The sequence below is a fragment of the Solanum stenotomum genome, chromosome 6 (assembly GCF_019186545.1).
Source record: "Solanum stenotomum isolate F172 chromosome 6, ASM1918654v1, whole genome shotgun sequence".
NCBI classification, from domain to species: domain Eukaryota; kingdom Viridiplantae; phylum Streptophyta; class Magnoliopsida; order Solanales; family Solanaceae; genus Solanum; species Solanum stenotomum.
The window spans coordinates 53,912,314-53,934,188 of NC_064287.1; the positions used below are offsets into that span (position 1 = coordinate 53,912,314).

At 34.4% G+C, this 21,875-nt stretch overlaps 4 protein-coding genes and 1 non-coding gene across 10 annotated transcripts; 1 reads left to right on the plus strand and 4 right to left on the minus strand.

Annotated features, from left to right (window-relative positions):
- The first annotated feature begins 36 nt into the window (after positions 1 to 36).
- Positions 37 to 4,275, plus strand: LOC125867440 (transcription factor BIM2-like). 3 transcript variants are annotated; one of them, XM_049547941.1, is made up of 8 exons: positions 37 to 174; positions 305 to 428; positions 589 to 679; positions 1,469 to 1,538; positions 1,618 to 1,713; positions 2,730 to 3,124; positions 3,800 to 3,908; positions 4,020 to 4,275. In XM_049547941.1, exons 2-8 carry the CDS (start codon positions 332 to 334, stop codon positions 4,125 to 4,127), a joined length of 966 nt encoding a protein of 321 aa, XP_049403898.1. In that variant the 5' UTR covers positions 37 to 174; positions 305 to 331; the 3' UTR covers positions 4,128 to 4,275. The 3 variants fall into 3 exon arrangements, with proteins under 3 accessions (XP_049403898.1, XP_049403899.1, XP_049403900.1); XM_049547942.1 differs by having other exon boundaries at positions 38 to 174; positions 595 to 679; XM_049547943.1 differs by lacking the exon at positions 37 to 174 and having other exon boundaries at positions 254 to 428; positions 595 to 679.
- Positions 4,276 to 4,611: 336 nt separating this feature from the next.
- Positions 4,612 to 11,482, minus strand: LOC125867418 (uncharacterized). The gene is made up of 11 exons (XM_049547914.1): positions 11,004 to 11,482; positions 9,773 to 9,936; positions 9,245 to 9,467; positions 9,017 to 9,161; positions 8,724 to 8,930; positions 8,220 to 8,354; positions 7,989 to 8,117; positions 7,048 to 7,463; positions 6,213 to 6,429; positions 5,609 to 5,802; positions 4,612 to 5,428 (listed from the first exon to the last, which is right to left on the minus strand). Exons 1-11 carry the CDS (start codon positions 11,378 to 11,380, stop codon positions 5,239 to 5,241), a joined length of 2,397 nt encoding a protein of 798 aa, XP_049403871.1. The 5' UTR covers positions 11,381 to 11,482; the 3' UTR covers positions 4,612 to 5,238.
- A 580-nt stretch (positions 11,483 to 12,062) lies between these two features.
- On the minus strand, positions 12,063 to 12,135 carry TRNAV-UAC (transfer RNA valine (anticodon UAC)). Its single transcript has one exon. It is a non-coding gene; the product is annotated as a tRNA-Val (tRNA).
- Positions 12,136 to 13,325: 1,190 nt separating this feature from the next.
- On the minus strand, positions 13,326 to 15,507 carry LOC125867443 (uncharacterized). The gene is made up of 4 exons (XM_049547946.1): positions 15,325 to 15,507; positions 15,004 to 15,068; positions 14,807 to 14,864; positions 13,326 to 13,688 (listed from the first exon to the last, which is right to left on the minus strand). The coding sequence occupies exons 1-4, from the start codon at positions 15,413 to 15,415 to the stop codon at positions 13,540 to 13,542; spliced, it is 363 nt and encodes a 120-aa protein (XP_049403903.1). The 5' UTR covers positions 15,416 to 15,507; the 3' UTR covers positions 13,326 to 13,539.
- A 1,189-nt stretch (positions 15,508 to 16,696) lies between these two features.
- LOC125867422 (uncharacterized) lies at positions 16,697 to 21,871 on the minus strand. Of its 4 annotated transcripts, none has more exons than XM_049547921.1 (6): positions 21,744 to 21,871; positions 20,321 to 20,390; positions 19,028 to 19,127; positions 17,552 to 18,656; positions 16,988 to 17,451; positions 16,697 to 16,902 (listed from the first exon to the last, which is right to left on the minus strand). In XM_049547921.1, the coding sequence occupies exons 3-6, from the start codon at positions 19,090 to 19,092 to the stop codon at positions 16,794 to 16,796; spliced, it is 1,743 nt and encodes a 580-aa protein (XP_049403878.1). In that variant the 5' UTR covers positions 19,093 to 19,127; positions 20,321 to 20,390; positions 21,744 to 21,871; the 3' UTR covers positions 16,697 to 16,793. The 4 variants fall into 4 exon arrangements, with proteins under 4 accessions (XP_049403878.1, XP_049403875.1, XP_049403876.1 ...); XM_049547918.1 differs by having other exon boundaries at positions 17,552 to 18,729; positions 21,744 to 21,870; XM_049547919.1 differs by lacking the exon at positions 21,744 to 21,871 and adding an exon at positions 21,006 to 21,194.
- Positions 21,872 to 21,875: the final 4 nt, after the last annotated feature.

Genomic DNA, 21,875 nt, shown 5'->3' on the forward strand with positions numbered 1-21,875 from the left:
TAACAAGACCAAACAAATAGATAAAAAAACTTAAAAACAGTTAGTACCCAAAACAAAAAGCAGCCAACTTTCCATTTTCCAATACCAATAAAACCAAAAGATTGGTTCCACTCTTCAATTTTTCAAATTACCCAAAAAAAAATAACTTGGGGTTTCCAAAAAAACAGTAAAAATGTAATCTTTCTTTCACCAATTTCTGTGGGAACCTTTTTTTTTGTTGTTCTTTTGATTGAGTAGATCTCTATTTCTTAGAATTTTGTTGTTTTGATCTTGTGGGGGTCTCTAATTTGTTGATTTTATGCAGAAAATTTCAAAATTTTGAAAAAATAGGATGAAATCTGGAAAGGGTCATCATATGGAAGAAGAAGAGGATGAGTATAATTTTGGTTCTAACAGAGATGCCACACCTTCAAGTAACAGTACTAAAGGTTTGTGAAAATTTTGATTTTTGTGTTTGTTGTAGTTTAATGGTAGAATTTTCTGCAAGAAAGGATTTTTGAACTGGATTTTGAGGTGGGAATAAATTTTTTGACTATTTTGGTTTAGGTTAATTGTTTTAAAATGTAATTTTTATTTACTTGTTGGAAGTGACAGATGGGAAGAACAGTGACAAGGCAAATGCAATTAGGTCGAAGCATTCTGTTACAGAGCAGCGTCGGAGGAGCAAGATCAATGAGAGGTTTGTTTTTGATTTTCTAATTTTAGTTATAGTTGATTTGGTAGGAACAATAAGGTATGAATGCAACTCGAGAACCACGAGTTCATGCTCAGGAATTGGAATTCAATTGAGAAACAAGCTCACAAACTGAACTAATAGAGTAATTGTATTGATAAACTCTGAAATGATTAGGGTGAGTTTGTTTATTAACTGTTGCTGACATAAGGCACCAAAATGCTCTTAACTATGGTGGCAAAAATTACACCTAATTGTCTTAACATGAAAGAGACATTTATGAATAGAAAAATATATACAGAAAAAAGCTTTAATATTCCATTAGGAATTACTTCCCATTTACTGAAAATATATTGGATACGGATATCAAGTTACGAACCTAAGCAGTAGATTTTGTACTGGAAAGCACTAGTTAAAACAAAAACAAGTTGCAAACCTGAGAAAAAAGATAATGCATGTCTTACATTTTGAGGCCACAGAGATCTTCGAACTGAATATTTGCTTTGAAAGCCTACCTCTTGGTACCATTGCAAACTTTCAAATACACTTGCTCGGTGCTGATGTACATCATGTTGATGAACATCTGATGTCTTCTCCATTTGTATGTTCTGTGATTTTCTTTTCTTTTCATGTTTGTGTTGCAAAGGCGCTCTATACATACTCAAGTTGATTTACAAGATAATGCATTTATTTTGTTGTGACTTTATCTTTAGAATTTGTAACAATTGCCAGATTTGTGTAAAATGCCTGAACAAAATTTCTGCACTCTTGACAAAGCTTTTTGTCTATCTCTAGATTTCAGATGTTGAGAAATTTGATACCCCATACTGATCAAAAACGAGATACCGCGTCATTCTTGTTCGAGGTACATTTTAGAAAGAAACTTTTACATTCTTCTTCTTTAAAGTTTAGATTTATTGGTTTATTTTGATGTTTGTATGCAGGTAATTCAGTACGTACAGTATTTACAGGATACAGTACAGAAGTATGAAGGATCATATCAACCTTGGAGCTCGGAGCCTACAAAACTTATGCCATGGGTAAATTATATACCTATATTTATAACATCTCTATTCTCACCATAACTTTTTTGGTTGTGAACTTTTGAATTGGGCTCTTTTGGTCTTAGCTATGCTAAATATTATTCCTCTAACAGAAAATACTCTTGCTTCAGATTGTTAAGATAGTATGTAATCCACGTCAATTAGGAATGATTTGATTAGGATTATGTAATTATACACTTGCTAAAATTGTACATATTGAAGTACTATAAATCCCAACCAAGCTTGTGGGAAATAATCAAGTTTTTTCAGTGCAATTATCTCTAGTTTTAACAGTGACAGAAGTTGCAAAATAATTCAGAGCTGATCTGTACAGCTGAACAGTGAACTTGTAAAAAACACATTCAGCTCTAGTCTGTCTAGCAGACTTCCACGTAATTGCACCCATGCTCTGTAAATAGTTTTCAAGTCGAGTCAAATTGGAAAGAGAACTTTCTCTTCCTTGCCCCCCTACGTCCACCCCCACCAAACACACACATACATGCACCACTCTCTGATGACCATTGAGGTGCATGTAATTTCAGGTCACATTTTATGTACTGGTATATGCATGGTGCTCTCATTTTGTGGTTCCATTGTTTTTTTTTATCTTTCCACTATTTCATATGTGAATATGTTCATGGTTTCAGAAAATAGATAGATCTACATTATGGATGCATCTGATCTATGGGTAACTATACCTTAGATTGGTGTTGGCTCGATTGCTTTCTGGTGTTGGCCTTTAGTCCTGCAAGATTATGACATATCCCCCTCTTCTTCCACTTTACTCTCTCTTCCAGATGTAAAATTCCATTGATGCAACTTAGGCTATATAAGGAGGTTGCTATTTAGGCAATGATAAGTCCATAGGTGCAACATAAATTGTGCTATTAACTACCTAGACTGTGTTTTTGCATCTCTTAGTATAAGGAAGGGAGGGGCATGACTACATATACTTCGTAATGGGAACAATATGTGTTTAGTTATAAGTGTGTGCTACTTTTGAAATCCTTCAGAGAAACAGTCAGTGGCACGCACAGAGTTTTCCTGCAAACCCTCAAGCCTTGAACAATGGTACTGACACAGGACCAACATATTCAGGAAGGTTTGATGAGAATCTCTTAACCGTCACTTCGTCTATGCAAGCCAATCAACGGAATCCACTTGAATCTCATCCTGGTGGTGATGTTAAATCGATGGATCAAGAAAAGGAACTAGCTAGAATGGCAATCGCGACATCGATGCCTCTTCAGGCTAGTATGCCAGTCCCTTTTCAGAATGATAGTTCCTTCTCTGACTCACTACCCACACCTGCTTCTGATGAATGCCCCAGCACCACTAATGCTCTGAATAATCAGGAGTTTATGGTAGAAGGTGGCACAATCAACTTTTCGAATACTTACTCTCAAGGGTGAGTACATTTATCTAGTTTTAGAGTTTATAATATTAAATAAAGTGTGTGGTCTCTGTATATTGGAAGTATATTAGTTGTCTTCTGCAGGCATTTGCTTGCTTTTCCTTTTTTGTTAGTAGTCGTTCTATATGCTGCTTCATGTTTTAAGACACTGCTATCTCTGTCACTGAATGATGTTGCATGAAAGAATGTGGTGATGTCTCGAGTATCTTAAGTATGCCTTTTTTGTTATGATGAAGCTTGTGTATCTCTCATCACAAATTTGGAATTTTTAAACAGTTGCGATGATTGCTATATTTATTGCTTAAGCTAGCATGTTGAAATTTCTCTAGCTAATGAGTCGTAGTTTTTGTATTCCAAAAAGCTTTTGTGTTTCACATTACCGGCTTATCTATATTCTTGCACAATAACCAGAAATACCACTTATATTATCATCCTTATACTTGAAAATTGAAATACGTGACGCTGAGTTGTTGGACATATACAACAATTTTGCCCGTGTGTGTAGAGTTGTTGAACTCGGAGTCTTTTATTCGTGGATGCTTATGTTAGATCTAGAGTTGTTCAAGAGAATAGTTATGTTTGCAATGTAATGTTTGGTCAAGTTATCTAATGATATCATTGTATTATTTCTGCTGACCCTTGATCAATGATTCATTTGCTTTTACTCAGGTTACTGAATTCGTTGACCCAAGCGCTACAGGCTACTGGCCTTGATCTTTCACAGGCCAGTATATCAGTGCAGATTAATCTAGGGAAGCGGGCAAACAAGGATGCTAAGGTATGAACCTTTTCCGACTTCTATGTAGTCATTCACCGATCCTACTCCCTTTAGGATAATGAGATCAATCACGGTATTTAGCTGACCAATACTACACACATTTCACTCTAGGATACAGAAAATCCTCCACCTGCATCTGGCGATCAATTTATGGACGAATTTCAGGATATAAACAATGATGAAGAGTTGGACCGAGCTCAAAAGAGGCTGAAGAAATAGATATAACTATGTCTAGCATGGCAATACCAAGTCAAATCAACTCAAGTTTGCATCACCTTCGCGTAAATCAGTTGAGTGTATATCCTGCGTTTCTTTTGATAACTTTCCTTTTTCCTTGTCTGTAGTTAAACACGAATTCGACATGTTCAAACACGAATTCGACATGTTCTGAGTCTGTGAAGTCAACAATTTATTTATATATAGAAGTAATGTTGTTATGCTATGCTATAAATTGATGGGCAAAGTTTGTCTTTGCACAAATCTTGACGCCATATTCTAACTGATCGCCAGAATTTTGACCACAAAACGTAACGAATCGATCTTGATGTATCGTCATAGCTTCTTGTGTAAAAATTTCACAAACACATTTGATGATCTCAGATGTGTTATGTAAACACCCTATATTTTTTTCAAATTTTCCATTTTATTGAAAAATGAAGAGATGGAAAAAAAAAACTAAAGAGAAAAAGTAAGGCAAGCAAATTGAAACGGAGCAAGAATAGTAGATTTTTTAGTTAAAATCACGTCAGTATTATACATAGAAACCTAAAAATTCATCAGACCACTTTTAGTTTTATAACAATAAGAGTACTTCAATCCACAAACCTGACAATTACTGTTGAATGGTAAGCTTTACAAGCAATTGGGGTCATTTAACACCCTTCTGCTGGAAATCATGTTGAGCATAAGAAAAGGGCAGTCGGGGGCACGAAACATCCCACAGACTCGTTGGGGTGTAATGTATGCAGCTTACCATATGGCTGATTCCACAGCTTGAACTCATGACTTATAAGTCACACGGAAAAAATGCTAAGCTCGACAATGACAGCAGTCGACCTCTGGTGTCTCCAGCTCTTCTTCTCATGAGTCGTCTATTCTGCAACTAGCCATAAAGAAAGACACATCAATCGATTGGCTAAAACGTTTAGACACATTATCTTCGTTTCATGTTAATACCAACGGGAAGTTCAAGTACCATGAGGAGTTTCCGAGTGCATTTGGTTAATGCAGAGCTATAGCTGATGAACGTTTTCCAGCTAGCCTCTCTGTCATTAGGACAATAGCTCTAGACCAACCCTCCATCATCGAAATCCAGAAGCTGCATTTTAGTTCAAGATTCCCCGAGAACTTTCATCAGAAAAGCGTATTCATGAGCTGCTTCCTCGCATTGTCCAAAACGACCACCTTCACCAAAATGTCCTCCGCTCATGTTTGTCTGCAGTATAACTGAAGAAGAACACCTAGTGCACGTTTTATCTCGTATCTTGGCCACCCATTTTGCAGCTTCCCAAACGCCAACTCTGCTTAAAGACATAATATGATATCGATCCTTTCCAGGGAGTTTTCGTGAAGATCAAAATAAGATGTTGAGAGAAAGAATCTTAGCAGGCTGAAAATGCCTTAGCATTTCAGCCAAACCATTCAATAGACTCAAGTATTACATAAATATGATGTGCATTCTGACGAGAACAAAATTATACCTTGAGTCATTTAATGAAGCTTTCACAAGCATCGACGGACAACAAACACCCTCAGGAATATTGTCATAAGGAGAATACTTCAAAATATATTCAAAGTGCGCATGTAGTTGAGGATTTCCGAATTCTTCGTAGTCTAGAACAGTGAGAGGCAAGGTGGGATCCAACAAGCTACTGCACACATCAAGGAAAGGAACCTGGGACAAACATTACATACATGAACAGCTATAATACATCAGCGTCAAACAAAAAATAAAGACACTTCCTGCCATCCAAATTAGACAGTGAGGTTATATTTAAACGAAAGGTATATTAGCTCTAAATTGCAAAGTTGAGGGGTATATTTGCCCCTTTTCCCTTTTAGGTTTATAGAGAGTTGTCTAAAGACACTAACTATTCTTTAGCTCGAGAGAAACTTGAAACAAAAGCAGACTGCATCTAGTATATATCGTCCCAAACCAAAGTATTTAGAATTCTTGTTTCCTTTCCCGCTAAAGAAGACATATATACGGAGACCAAATCAAACCATAATATGCGATATGAATCCAATTCAATGAATCTATAGGAATATGAAAGAACACTAAAGGATTCCCAAATTGGTGCTTACCTTCAGGATTGCAGCTTGAAAAAGTTCAGGATGCATGTTAATTGCTGCCGAGACAAGAAGACTTCCTGCACTTACACCAACAGCTCCCAGCCGATGTTGATGAACATAACCCTCACTGACAAGATACTTGCCACATGATATGAAATCACTCACAGAGTTCAACTTGTTCATTCCACTTCCAGATTTGTGCCACGAAGGATCTGGACCACCACCACCTCTGCACAAGTAAAATATGTCACCTAATTGTTCTGTTACAAGAAATCACAAGCAAGGGTACTTCTTTCCAGACTCTCTGAAGCAAAGTATGTTGTTAATTTGGTAGCTTATATCATTGCACCATTACATGCATTTGAAAAAGAGAGAAACTGACAGCAACAAATGGAACTTTGTGAAAGAGTGACCAAGCTAGAGTGTTTTTTCATCCTTACCATTGGAGTTCAATTCATGGACGGACAAGTAATGTTTCAAGGCAAACTAAATCACAAAAGTTTTATCACTTCTATTGCATTGAGAAAATCAGTGATAAGTTATCAAACACAACATAAGTTACCAAAATAACACAAGTGGCTTTCAAATGTTTGTAAATGGTTAACCACTTCGAATGCATCTAAATCAACAGTTTCCTGTACATTCATTTTCTTTTCTCTTTTTCCTCTTTCTACTTCTTTCCTTTTCTTTGCTTTGGGAGGATGAAGCATAAGGAGTTCTGAGTGACTGAGTTAGCAGTTTCTCGACAAGCAAATCCCCCCAACCAGTGGCCAAACTATGCTCGGATAAAAGCTTTTTGAGCATTGCCAAATATCACAATCCAACTTACAATAAAAGAGAGCTGTACCTTACATCAGCAAATGCAATCAGCCAACCACGATCAAGTAAGCTCAGGCGGTCAACACACCAGCTTTTATCTAGCACTTCTCCATATGCTCCATATCCATGTAGAAGCCCAGGAGACTGACCCTTCTTATGTGCTTTACGAGAGAATAAAACAGTTAAAGGAATCGTTTCACCATCATGCGATATCACTTCTTTTTCTTGACAGGAATAAATTTCAGCAAAGTCACTCCATCTGTGGACTCCATTATTCTGAATTTTGTGTTCCTTCTTTAAAGGGGTGCCCAGAAACTCATTTCTGCTTCTCTCTCCATTGTTAGAGTGGTATTTTGTATTGTGGGAAACGTTAATTACTTCTTCTTGATGAATGACAGAGAACGTTCTTCTAGACATATCATAGTCAACAATAACATCAGGCATCTGCATTTCAAAAGAGAAACACTGAGAAGCATATAATGTTATTTGGCCGTACAGGTAGACACCTGCTAGGCTGCTACGGTAGGTAGAGAAGTCTTTAACTATGACAGGAATAGGGAGGAAAGGTGTATTTCTGATGGAATTATCAAAATTTTCATGATGCTTTATTTAACCCAACTAGTTTAGGCTTGAGGCGTAATTGTTGGGTTCTTTTTCAAAGAAAAGAACAACTTAGTAAAAGAAGTATTTATATAGGGAAACAAGCTGAATATTCATACGATACATCATGATTAGCATTTGAGATATTAAGACTATATAACAGAGATCTGCGCTAAATGTTCCATGGAATATAGCGAGAATACCTCAAAGTGGAGTAATATGGGTACAAGCTTATCAATCAATAACGTTGATTAGTCGAATACAAGAATAAGTTGAAAAGCAAAAATATGACAACCAACAGGATGCAGAGCATTTGAAGACTATTAACAATATTACCACAGGGAAGGAAAAAAAGTTGACAAGCATTACCACTGGGGAAGAAACAACAGCGCGGTATACAGATCGTGTGAAATCATGATTTGACCCTGGAGCTATTGTACACATATCAGAGGGAAGAGGAAAGAACCATGGGTTAAGTCCATCAATCTTCATTTGTTCCTGCACAACACGTAGACATTAAGAAACAAGGGAATTTTAATTAAGGGTGACAAAATAGTTTCAAAATTAAAAAAAAAAAGTGACATAAGTTTTAAATTATACCTCACAATTGATGATCGTTCGCATATCTACAGAGCATATCGATGAGGAACCCTCTTTGTTGAGAAAAAGCACCAGATGTTCATTAAACATGTCCATATCTTGGATGAAAATGTCCTCGCTGGGTTCTATAATATTCTGCAGAGAAAGCTTGCAGATGATTAAAGACCAAAAACTCGTGAATCAACATGTGTTCATATAACTCAATTTTGCACTTGCCCAGGTAGAAAAGTTTAGGATCCAAATAACCAACAAATCATAATTATGCAGGCAGATAACGAGCATGTAGCCTCAAATTACAACCAAAACGACTAGCTGGAATGAGGTACACAGCAAAACTACAAATCCTTCATCAGCCTTAAATCCATGTGAAAGAAATGTCAAAGTATCCACTAGATAGAATGCTTTTGGAGAACACCTTGAAAGCTGTATATTCATGCATGTATAAATGTTTTATCAGCAGCGGTAGCCCCTTCTAGAATCAATATATGATGGAAGAAGACATACCTGCAAACAAGTTGACTGCAAGTTCTCAACAGGGCATCTAGCCAAATAATACTCTCCACTCAAAGGTGATTCCTCACCAGCATTAGGAGAATTAGTGAGAACATAGAAAAAGCCATGATGATGTTCAAGAAAGTATTGCACACCAGACACACGCTCACAAAATCTTTGAATTCCAGTCTGCAAATTGGTTGCATTGATGACATAAACCTGCAATAAGACAATGAGCAAAACTAAGAAAACATCCTCACCAATACAAAGAAGTATCTATGCCGTGATAGGGGTAAATTTCTTGCCTCAGATGAAGTTCTTGAATTAGAATTCACAGTAATAAACTTTCCATCTTTTGTACTTGCTATATCCACACAGAAACTGGAATCATTTTCTACAAACAATGGGACATTATGAACAGAATCTGATCCCAGTTTTATGCAATGTACCCTGGCCACATAATGTTTAAGTAATAACACATCCGAATATCCAATTTAAAGTAGTAATCAACTAATCATAGTATAGAGAATTGCCTGTAAGGGCGTTGGTTCTGGTCGGATAATGTATAGAAGAAAGTACAAGAATCTTGAGCCCATTCCACACTGACAACCCCTTCAACTCCCAGGGTTGGCAGAACACAGTCATTTCGGAGGTCCTTAATCTGAAGCACAAACTGCTCACTACCAGTAACATCAATTGTGTAAGCAAGATAATTGTGGTCTGGAGACACTCTACATGTACCCACATGCACATATCCTACAAAAAACAAGAACAAATCAAAACATAATGGAAATACTATCTTTAAAACTAACAACACCTAAAACAATGGCCAATGATTTGCATGCATATCACGAAGCCTATACGAATATTCTCCTCCCTTTCTCTTAAATTTTAACACTTCATTGTCCTGTTAACCTCAATATGCTGCTATGGATATTTTTCCAGAGTGGATTCAGTCCTTAAACCAATACACAAGGATAGAAAATTGATTATAAGTGCTTGGAAAAGAAACAAGATGAGCAAAAAGTGGTTGTTAAAAGAATAATATGAAAATGCTATACCATATCTTTCTGCAATTTCATTCCAGTCAAGCAGTATTTGCTCCTTCCCAGCAACGCCAATCACATAACTTGATACAGTCTTCATCCAACCTTTGCTCTCAGCAGCCAGTTTCCTACATAATACTGGAAACTCCTTCCCTTCTGGAATGTACTGGTAGTATAACCTGTTAACAACCCAAAAAACAGACCGATAGTCAACCAACAAAGAAAGAATTTCGTAGCAAGTAGATTCTCGAACAGAATTTAGAATCAATGTTCATACCAAAGCATCCGCTAAACCAAATGCAGCCTGTAGCATTTAGATCATTTCACAAAATACCCTTATTAATTCTTCAGAACATATGCTACATACTTCAAGACATTATTTTAACAACTCCTTAGTTCACACAACAGTTACACTAATTCTTAATCTGATTAGGCTATTTCTATTGCATAACTCAATCATTAAGTACTTGCAGACTTAATGCAGATTGTACATGATGTAATAGGCTTAACATGGACTTAAATCTACTTCATATAGAAAAATAATAGTTGATTTGTATCATTTTGATTAAAGTGGTTTCTTTTTTACTAAATTTATGACTCGTCTTCTCTAATTCAAATAGAATGACTTAGTTCGACTTATAGAAAAAATGAAAAGTCGACAGTCTGAATTCTTTACTATTCGTGCAAGGAACATATGAAAGAGATCATTTTTATGCGAACTAAACAAAAGTGAACAACAACGTTTGATACATGGGAATATAAAATGCATAATACATAAACAAACATTCAAACTTAGCATCAGCTTACAAGTAAGCACTCCAACTTTGAGAGTACACATCTAGACACCTTAACTTGGTCTCAACTGACAACTTAAACACTCCAACTCATCCCCATTGTATCTCTTGGACTCCCGACGCTAACTTGACACATAAACATTGAACATGTCTAGTTGATCATTTTGTAAGTTGGAACGTTTACCTAACACAACGGAGACGAGTTGATGTGTCTAAATATACATACTCAAAATTGAAATGCTTAATTATCACGTCAAGTTTGAGTGTCTGTTTATGTATTAGCTCAATTTAAAATTACAAACTTTTCCTCTCAAATCATATTTTCATATAAACTACCTCATTCATTAACATTTCAAACCTATATTTAAAACACTATTGAATCAATCATTTTCCCACATTTTCATACAATGAAAGCATATAAAAAAGTTGAAAAATTGAGTTTTTAGACAAACCAAGGACCCCATAGTTCAGGTGGAGTAGAAATCTTGGAAGGCATTCTACTAATCATCTCAGAAAACAAACTCTTTTGCATTTCCTCAGTATCCTTCATAAAAGACTGAGCATATAAATTTTCTTGCTGAAGATAGTTGATGAAATCAGGGTCGTTGGTTTTGCGCATCCAATGGTAAGGATCATTCCAAGTAACCCCATGTGCAGAAACAGTAAAAGGAAGCTTTTTTGGCACTGGTGGAGAAGTAATTTGAGGTGAAATTTTTCGGTGATGGTTCTTGATTAGTGTGGAGAAAAGGGTAAATTTTGTGATGGAGAATGAGTTTAGAGAAAAGGGTATTTTGGTGCTTTTGATTGAGATGAAAGCTGAGGAAGCCATTGTTAATGGCGAAGGATAGGTGTGATTCCGGCGAACGGGATTCGCCGGCGGCGATGGTAGGGTGGAGGTAAAGAGTGAAAAAGTCAAGTTGGTCCTTGTAGTTTTGGAGTGTTTCAATTTGGGAAACTATTTAATGTTTAGTTATTTTTAATGCATAAATAATATTTTTAACTATAAAGTGCGGGGAAAAGTTCTAAGAATATTTAGCGATTTGAATTTCATAAATCGTTCTTGAAGTTTCTATTGATAGAGATTTGAAATCGATGAATTGCTTATGAAATTTAAAGTTTTAGTAAAATTTTTGCACTTGAATTTTGAAAGTGATACAAGTTTCAATCTAATGAATTATTAATAGAGTTTGAAACTTCAACAAATTGTTGCATTTGAATATGAATGTTTATAGTCATGAATCTTCCTAAAATATAATACAATAGCAGCAACATGGATTGTGACAAAATAGTTGAGATTTCTTTACCTTTAACCAGAAGTCTCGAATAGTATAATACAATAGAAGCAACATGGATTGTGACGAAATAGTTGAGATTCCTTTACTCTTAACCAAAAGTCTCGAATAAAAAAGTCGTGTTGAGAGCATACGTTCATTTTCGTTCGTTGGAACAAAAAAGTAATGTTGATGCCTAGGATCAAACTGGGGACCTTCAGTGTGGGAACAAAAAAGTAATGTTGATGCCCAGGATCGAACTGGGGACCTTCAGTGTGTAAGACTGACGTGATAACCACTACACCACACCAACTTCATGCCACTAAAGTTGCAACTTTATTTATCTATATTCTAAACTCATATAACAAACAAAAGAGAATGAGATTTATAATGATATAATATAATTATATAGATGTAAATAAAATAAACTATCACATAAACTTAGATAATTGTTTCTTGATAAAAGTATTAAAATGAAGGGGAGATGGGAAAGGATAGGCGCAAATCATGGATTAGTAGATCTTGAAACTTATCATCTTAATTTTTATTCACCGTCTATTTTTAATAGCTAAATTAGACGTGTCTTAATTCATTGACGTAAATAAAAGTGTCAATTATTATTAAGTACTTATATTGCTATTAGAACTTAGTGCATCAAATTTTAATTGGGATTAACTTGCTAGAAGTGCACACCCTATTATCCTCCAAGCAAACAAAAGAAAAATACCTTGTTCTTTAAAGTTCATAGAAAATTTGGATCGATCATTCGCATAGTCAGTGCGATCGTTTGTCCTTTGTAGAAAAGAGTCATATGTTAAATATGTTGCATCATCGAGTGCTAAACATTATCATTAGAGACTAAGCTTATGTCATTAGTCAATAAGGAAAAATCTAACTTATTTTTATAACGATAAAGATAGATTCAACCCAATTATTCTATTTCTCATAATTCAATGACAAATTTGGACTAGCCATTCGCGGCGACAAGGCAACCATTTTGTCCTTTGTAAAAAAAACTCTTGTGATTGAACACATGATATCAAGGAGTGTTAAACATTATCATTAGAGACTAAGCTTCTACCATTAGTCAACAAGGATAAACCTACCCTAACGATAAAGATAGATTTAACTCGATTATCTCATTTCTCATAATTCAATAAAAATTTTGGACCTTTTCCATACGAAAACTTAGTACTTGAAAATATCAAAAAGTGGACATATTTGCAAATTTCAAGGGATTAGTTAAACATCCCTCATGGCCAAATACTACATTCATGCTCCTCATGTACGGAGAATTTGTCTTTCGAGAAAAACTATATATTAAAAAAATAACTTGTTATGTGTGACACCAAATCTCAATATATATTTTATTGGGGATTGAGAAAACTAATTTGACTACAATTTATAAATTGCCTACATTAAATAAAATATACTATATAAATAAAAACATAAAATTTGTCCCCTTGGAACTAAACTCAAAACTTTTTCTTGTTAATACCAAAAATTAGGGTTTAATGTCGGCCATAAATAAAGGTACAACACGACATAATCCTCATTAAACTCTTAATTAATTACAACAAAATGTAGCACACGTCAAAATTGTATTCCCAAAAACCTACTACATTTTTATACTTGATATCGGGAATTACTATATGATACTATATTGAGGATTCATACAAACTAAAAAGTCGATTCTAACTAGTTTGAGATTGTTATTTTATGGGCGAATGGACTTGTTATGTATGGGACGTCGTCGTCTAACCCAATGATAGTCCATTGTGAAGAAATCAGAAGTGTCTTTCCCTTCAACCCACTCTTGCCTTGTCCCTTTTCTTGCATGTACCACTTCTCCCTCATGTTCTTTACCTAGACACATGTGAGATCATATCGCGCAAAATATTAGTCGTTTTGATAAAATAAATTTGAAATATTTCTAAGTTCTAGATAAATAAAAGGTCATTGATCATTATTATGTAACATATTATCGTTAGTGTTAATTAAGTGAGACGATATATATACATAAGGGATCGAATATATGTAAAAATAATTACTAATATCTTTTTTAAAGGGCATGCAAATTAATATTAATTAAAGGAAAAAAAGATAAATATACCTCTGAACTATTGTAAATGGTATGCATATATCCTCCGTCATACTTTTGGGACATTGGTGCCCCTGCCATCCAAAAACTAGAGCATATATACTATTTATACTAAAGGACATACACGTGTCATAATCTTATCCACCGACCCAACATTTATTAAATATTGGATCGACGGATAAGATTGTACCGTGTGTCCCTATTTAGTCTTCAGTTAGAGTGAAGGGCATATATGCTCTAGTTTTTTTATGGCAGGGGCACCAATGTCCCAAAAGTATGAGAGAGGGTATCTGTATACCATTACGATAGTTCAGGGTATATTTTTCCCTTAATTAAAAGACAGTAGGTTGTAATTAAGTTGGTCAAACTGTAAACAAATTGAAACATAAGTTGAGTATTTTAAGATTTCTACACCATTAATACTATTTTTTCTGTTCCAAAATAGTTGTTACTGTATTTTATTTTCAGAAAGTAAATTTAATTAATTTTTTAAGTTAAATTAAATTAGATTAAGATTTGGATATTTAGAACTATCTAAGGAAGTATTATACATTGTAATTCTTTTTATATTAATATGATGAAAAAAAATATCTTCAATAATTGATGAAAAATTATGTAATTTGATTCTTGAGATGAAATAAAATGTGAAAAGTATTATAAGACGAAGGAAATATTATATTAAGTGAAAAGACTACTATACATGAAATTATGGAATTATCAGCATATCAATGGAAGGTTTGTTAGTTAATTAGTCAAAGTAGGAGGATTCTTTAAAAAATTAAACTTTCATTTATGTTATATATATATATATATATGTCATGACTTATGCATATGAAACCAGTTAATATTTTTATAATAAAATTACTAAATTATATACATGTACCTGCTAATTGTGCAGTGTTCAATGGTACCAAATTCATTTGATTTCCGTTGCTTTTCACCTGCTTCACACAAATGATAACATGTCATTTTCATGAAGAAAAAAAATACATACTATATGCTGGAAAATATTAAAAGGAAAATACATACTATAAATAATTTAAAAAAATTATTTTTATATATGAAAAAAAAACTCATTACATTTGGATGTTCATTGAACTTGAGCTTCCTGGGACTTGAAGGGAGAGTCATTCTCCCTTCATGATCTGTCAAAATTACAATACAATAAAGTTAGCAATGATATATAAGCAAAAGGAAAAAAAATATTCAATGGATAGAAACAAAAAGGGCAAATGACAGCTCGGTGCACAAAGCATCTTGTATTAATAGAGTTCATGGAAGGGTCACATGTTACACTCCAAGGAATATGTGACGTAAACAGTCTACCCTAATGCAAGCATTAGTGATTAAACTTCCACAACTCGAACGGTAACCTATAGGTCACATAGAAAAAAGAATTACCTAACAATGGAGCAGCATATGAAAATGGAAATAACATGAAAAAAGTGAAGCAAATGAGTAGAAGAGTAAGGATGAGTTTTTTTATTTCCATTGTTATGGTATTAATTTGATGAAAGTGTAATTCTTTTTTGAAATGAAAGTAGGAATTTATAAGAGTCAAAGAAGGAAGGAAGGAAGGTAAAAGCCCACAAAGTTCAATGAAAAGAAGAGAGAAAAAAGACATACACAAAGCACAAAACTCACACTTCCAAAAATAAATTAAAATAGGTGTAAAACTCCATATATATATATATATATATATATATATATATATATATATATATATATATATGAGTTTTGCTTTTTTAGGAACCTTCACACCATTTGGGTTGATTTTGTGTTACCTAACATCTTGCCCCCTTTGTAGGCCGGGGCGAAGTCAAGTAGGGTCAAATGAGTTTATCTTAATCTCATTTTTTTTATGTATATACGGTAAATGTTGAATTTTTGTTGATTTTTTCATATGTTTACTTATTTTATATTTTGAATCTTGTTTGTGAAAATCTTGATTTTGCCACTGTTTATAGGACAATAGTAAATGGAGGTTATATTTGCTGACAAAATTGTTACACTTCTTCATGTTTGTTTGTCTAGCTAGAAAACCCAATATGATAATTTAATTTAAGTTATTTTGGATAAAAGGTTCACTTGCATTAGCAGACTTGTGAAATGATAAAAGTTAAATGTCCTTAACTCTTAAATCTTAATTAATGATTTCGAGTTTGAGCCTTGGAAATGACGTCTTCTTTGATAAGGAGCACTAAAATTCACCATATTATATTAGACTTTTTACGATGCAAATCCAAATTAGTCATGCTAGTGGACTATGAGCACCAAATGCTCAAAAAGGTAAATGAGTTTCAAATTCTACAAATAAAATTCCATGACGTTAATTATCTTTCAATAGCATGGTTATTTGTGAATTTTACACAAATTTATTAGTAGTAATAATAAATAAATTGGTCTTTAAAAGAAAAAAACTAAAAACCAAATATATGCAATTTATTTGGGCTCAATGGGCCTTGACCAAAAGAGTCAAAAAGACAAAAATCTCTCACAACAATTAACCATAGAAAAAAAAAGGGACATTAAACTTGAGTATACATGATATATTGTATAAGAACAAAAATGTAAGAAAAAAGTGTTACATCAGTAGCCTTCATGTCTTTAATAGAACAAAGGGAAAATTGACATAAATTGCCGCCCATCCAAATAATAGCCGATAGATACATAATATACACATAATATATATATGTATATTGGCTAGCGGATGTAAATATTTTTGGCCACGGGACCAAATGTGTAATTTCCCCTACAACATGCCACCCCTAAGAGAATAATGAATATCAACATGTATGCATACTTACAATACTCAAAAGATTCAAGATTTAAGGTCTTGTTATGTATATTCTTTAACTAAGAACAACAATTTAGAATCTACAACACAGAAGGCCTTGTTTCCAACCTTTTTGTTTACTTAAACGCCTCCGTTCCGCTTTCGCCATTCTTACTGGACTGCTATTCCATTCATTTTGTAAGCTGTGAGGAAGTAAGAATGAAAATGTTCATCATAAAGTTACTAATATCAGTATCAAATTTGAAAAGAAAAGGGTAAGTAGCATACACTGGGAAGGCAAAGGATCTGGTGCTGGTTGTGCTGCTTTCGGATCGAAGAGATACGCTTCCGGAGTAAGATATAGGCCCTGAGTAAGTGATGGAACCTGTTATAGGACCTCTTGCTGCAGAAAAACTTGCCTCTCCATCAGCAAAATGACCTTGTCCATTAGCCATATTTTGGGATTCAAGGTGTTGTTGGTGCGCGTTGTCAGCAGTATTAGCAAAAGGAACTTGACTTGAAGCTGAATTATTATCTGAGTTTCCGTTCTTGTGAACGGAGACAGCCTTTGGCATGTGAGAATCTTCAGGCAAGTTTCCGACTCCTCCTTCCGTGGTTTTTGTTGATTCTGGTTTGGTAAGATTGAAGTCGAAAATACTAGTTCCCACTCCCTCTTTGCTATTACCCTTGCTGTTCGTTTGATCGGGTACAGAAACTGCAGTTTGGCTTTTCAAAGTTTGCTCAGAAGGCACCTGCAGTTCAAGAAACGAAATCCTTACTTTATCGACCAGAAGAATGTGTCTGAAGAACACACCTAATTTCCGCGAATCTGTAAGAATGATAGGAACAAACCTGATCAGGTTGCAGTGTAGATTGATCACCATCAGAAGTCTTTATATTGGACTCTTCCACACGAACAACGGTATTAGGAGATGATGGTTTTTCTGATGCATTAGTAGTACATTTTGAACCAAAAATCATCAACAAATCCTCGAGATAAGAATCCTTATCCGCATCTTTGTTGGCATTATTCTCTAGGGACGGATTGAAACCGTTTGGAACAGGTGCTCCAGTAGCTTCTACTTCTGTATCATGAGTCACATCAATGTTCTTGGCATCTTTGAAAGATGAATCTTGAGATACAGATGCAATGGTCGACCCCATATCGACACTTTTCCTGGTGTTGCTCTGCTGTTCTTCATCAGCATCAACAGAAACAGTCGTGCTTGGTTGATCATCTTTCCAGCTTTCGATTAGAACTTTATCTACTGCAGGTACACCCTCATCCATACATATGTCTTTAACCATGTTAAAGTTGTTCTCTCTATAGCAAACTGTCAATTCAGGAAGCTCGTGATCGGTGACACCTTTATCAGAATAAAAATGTTTGTTATTCTCAAACAACTCGGAGTGAGAGGTAAAAGGCGAATCAGAGTTGATAGTTTCATTTTCTTTGTCATCAAGGAAACCAAGGGACTCATATTCTGGAATATTCCATGGCTGATCTCTATCTTTTGTATCACATTCAAATGGATTTCCACCTCTCTTGCTATGGATGATATTCGACAAGCCTCCATTTTGATCATCCGTAACACTTGCAGCAACAATTTCGTTTGTTTCACTTGAGGGAATATCACACGCAAAAGGATTTCCACCTCTATTGTCACCGTTTATCTTGGACAGATCTACATTATGATCGTCCCTCACATTTGAACCCTTAATCTCATTGTTGTTATCAAAAAATATAGAGTCATCGAGTTCAGGAACTTTCCAGAATTCATTCCCATCTTTTTTGTCACATGCCAAAGGATCTTCCCTATTGTCGTGGACATTTGTATTTCCGATGTCATTTACAGGAAAACCTAAAGAATCTGCCTCCTTGTAACCATTTGAATGACTTAATATCCCATTCTGATTTCCATTCATCGTAGGCTTCTCTTCAGCTGTGTCAAAGACGCTGTCGTTGCATTCAAATGTTTTAGAATCATGCACAGAGACTAGTGTGGAATCACTAAACAGCGGATGATTATCTGCAGTTGAAGTTAACTTCTCAATGCAGGGATCAAGTTTTGTAAGAATACTAGTGTATTAAAATCCATCGATGAACTCTTAAAGTAAAGATATCAAGAAATAGACGAGTAGTACAACAAAATGAAACATCTCGACATTTATCAAATGAAAATCTAGAGTCTCCAAACGAAAGAAGAAAGCATCAGATTAGCAATCCTTATTACTCGAAACTAAATAGAAAAATACACACATTTGCTCAATACTAAGGTGTACTTAAGAAGCTGCAGCATAAAGAAGAAGCACAGTTTGTACACTTACGAGCTTTCATTGTTCACATCAGCTGGTAGAGTCTGGAGAAGTCTCAAAAGCTGTGAAGCAAACATCAAGAAGTAGTCGCGGAGAAAAATAGCTCACAGATCTGTGTCAACATAAATTTCAAGAAAATATTTAAGAACATTTGCTGAAATCTCCTATAATTTAGTACATGTCCAGCAGAATTCTGAAGAAAATGCTACTATACATAGCAGGTCAAACGACACTTAATCGTTAATGAATACTGATAATGTCCAAGAATACAATAGGAAGCAAACTTAGCATTCAACAGGTCTGATATACCACTACAACAACAACTATGCCTCGGCCCCAAACAAGTTGGGGTCGGCTGAGTTACTCTACTTAACATAAATCAACCTGCAAAAGAGGATAAAATGTACTCAGACCTTACCCCTACCTTGGGAGGTAGAGAGACTGTTTCCAATAGACTCTCGACTCAAGCAAAAGTAGATACTAAGGAAAACATGACAAGCATTCTGAAAAAAAGGAACAGTAACAAGAAAAATACTACGACTACTAGTAAGGAAGGATAAGCAAGACAACGCTCTACTACCTGCTAACCTTCTACCGTAATCCGTGTCCATAAATCAGGTAAGACTCAAACTTGTAAATGCCACCCATGAGTTGAGATTTTGTAACAAAGAAACAAAAAGGTGCAAAATCATCTCAATCACAAGATGCCAATAATTTGAAATAAAACAAAGGGAATTCACTCAGACCTCATCTTTATTTTGTCTTTTCAAGACATCCTTTATTTTAAATTCTTGCCCTGACAATGAATAGTGAATTTATGGTCTAATTACCAAACAACCTGGAATCTTAACTTTGTCCATCTGTGAAGAAAAAGACAATAAATGGTCACCATTTTGAAAATTTGTATAAAAAGCTCAACAACAATAACGTATCCAGTGTAATCCCACAAGTGGAGTCTAACGAGGGTACAACGTACACTAACCTTATCCCTACCTCCAAGTAAAAGCTAAGTCAAAAGATCAATCTCTACCATCCATTTTGTTCTTCAGCTATACTACCTAATCATAATCAACTAGATCTAGTTCTAATTCTTTAAATAGCAATCTCTTCACAAAAAGTTAAAAAAAAAATTGTAAAAAAAAAAAAAGATTTCTTCACAATGATACATTCTGACAGGTTGTCATAGGATCCCAAGAAAATTCACAATCTCATAAAATCCAATAAACAAAGAATATATAACAAAAGGACTGTTAATTATTAAATATAAAATGATTATAATCAAATGATTTAACATATAAACTTTACCTTTCTAAAAGTGAATCAAAAGAATTTTCCTCTTTATCCCTTTAGTACAAACTTCTGTCTCTGGGTTTCACTGCAAAAAGCATAAAAACACCAAATTTCATCAAAATTAAAGACATAAATAGTACTTATAAAAAAAAACAATTTTTACCATGAAATTTGAAAATCCAACTACAAAACCAAACTATAAGCTAGCCTTTGACTATAAATTTTTGAAAAATTATCTTCAAATATCTATTTGGCAATATATTTTGATATGATCTTCAAATAATTTCAAGTTCTCAAAAAGTAGTCTGACAAGCTCAGACTAGTTTTTTGGTTTTTGGGATTTTCCATCACAAAAATCCAATCTTTGCCATGAAAATTGAAAACCCAGCTAGAAAACCAAACTAGGCTAGCGTTTGACCATAGATTTATTAACAATTATCTTCAAATATCTATTTCTGCCATAGATTTTGACCTAATCTTCAAATATTTTCAAGTTCCCAGAAACTGGCCTGAACTTGTCAAACCAGTTTTTGACTTTTTGGGACTTTCCCTCACCAAAAGATTAATTTTTTTCCAAAGTAAAATGCACGTCCAAACACAACGTTTAAATTCTAAGAATCACAATTTCAAAGAACTCAAATCAATCCACAAATACACAACACATTCAAGAAAACAGAAAAACAGAGAAAGACAAGAAAACCTTAGTATTGTTGGGAAGAAGAAGAGGATGTTGGTGAATAATATACAGTAAGATCATGAAACGACAACAAATGATGCCGTTTTGAATTGCTTCATTGAGGATTACAGAGAGAGAGAGAGAAAGGGTCTAAAAAGGAGATAGTTAGAAAACGCAATGAATGTGACAGAAAAGAGTTTTAAGTAACAAGTAAGAAGAAATAAGAGAGTGGGAAGCCAGCAAACATTAATATACAGCTAATACAAAAATAAAATTGTCAACTCTTTCTCTCTCTCGATACGTATATACATACACAAACATATAATACCTATTATAATACTCCTTCCCTTCCGTCCATCTTTACTCATCCACGTATATATTTTGGACAACTTTTAAGATTCAGTTAAAGTCAAAAATTCATTTGGCACTTGATTTTGATACCAATTTGTCACGATCTGACTTTTTTTGAGACACATCATCATGATTTGAGAAATTGAATCGTGACAGATTGGATACATTTATAAAAACATCTATTTTTAATATAACGAACGAAAATAGAGTGTTAGCAATTAATATACACTTATTGTCATCTATTTTTTTTTCGTACGTGAAAAAAAACAGAGTAGAGTCAGTTGGTCATAATAATAAAGGTGCAGTGCACGAAAGAGAGGCACAAAAAAGGCATTAATTATTGTTCTAAACTCAAAATAGATTAAAAAAATACATTTTAAAAAAAATTAAAAAGAGGACGGCAGAGTTTACCGGAAAAATAGATCAGTCGATTCCGATTCCGATTCAGTTCGCCGGCGGCGGTACAGAGTACTTATAATTTTAGAATTTTTTTTGTAGTTTTGTTAGATCCATAGAGAAAAAGGGATATTTGGGATTCTGACA

Excerpts from the sequence above, each read along its gene's own strand:
- LOC125867440 (XM_049547941.1), top strand. The coding sequence starts at position 332 with ATGAAATCTGGAAAGGGTCATCATATGGAAGAAGAAGAGGATGAGTAT. Across the intron at positions 1,539-1,617 it reads CCGCGTCATTCTTGTTCGAG|GTAATTCAGTACGTACAGTA; the intron begins GTACATTTTAGA and ends GTTTGTATGCAG. Across the intron at positions 1,714-2,729 it reads CTACAAAACTTATGCCATGG|AGAAACAGTCAGTGGCACGC; the intron begins GTAAATTATATA and ends GAAATCCTTCAG.
- LOC125867418 (XM_049547914.1), bottom strand. The coding sequence starts at position 11,380 with ATGGCTTCCTCAGCTTTCATCTCAATCAAAAGCACCAAAATACCCTTT. Across the intron at positions 9,937-11,003 it reads CCTGAACTATGGGGTCCTTG|GTTATACTACCAGTACATTC; the intron begins GTTTGTCTAAAA and ends GGTTGTTAACAG. Across the intron at positions 8,118-8,219 it reads GAACGATCATCAATTGTGAG|GAACAAATGAAGATTGATGG; the intron begins GTATAATTTAAA and ends CGTGTTGTGCAG.
- LOC125867443 (XM_049547946.1), bottom strand. The coding sequence starts at position 15,415 with ATGGAAATAAAAAAACTCATCCTTACTCTTCTACTCATTTGCTTCACT. Across the intron at positions 15,069-15,324 it reads ATATGCTGCTCCATTGTTAG|ATCATGAAGGGAGAATGACT; the intron begins GTAATTCTTTTT and ends TAATTTTGACAG. Across the intron at positions 13,689-14,806 it reads GAACACTGCACAATTAGCAG|GTAAAGAACATGAGGGAGAA; the intron begins GTACATGTATAT and ends ACATGTGTCTAG.
- LOC125867422 (XM_049547918.1), bottom strand. Across the intron at positions 17,452-17,551 it reads CTACACTGCAACCTGATCAG|GTGCCTTCTGAGCAAACTTT; the intron begins GTTTGTTCCTAT and ends CTTGAACTGCAG. Across the intron at positions 16,903-16,987 it reads AGATCCTTTGCCTTCCCAGT|CTTACAAAATGAATGGAATA; the intron begins GTATGCTACTTA and ends ACTTCCTCACAG.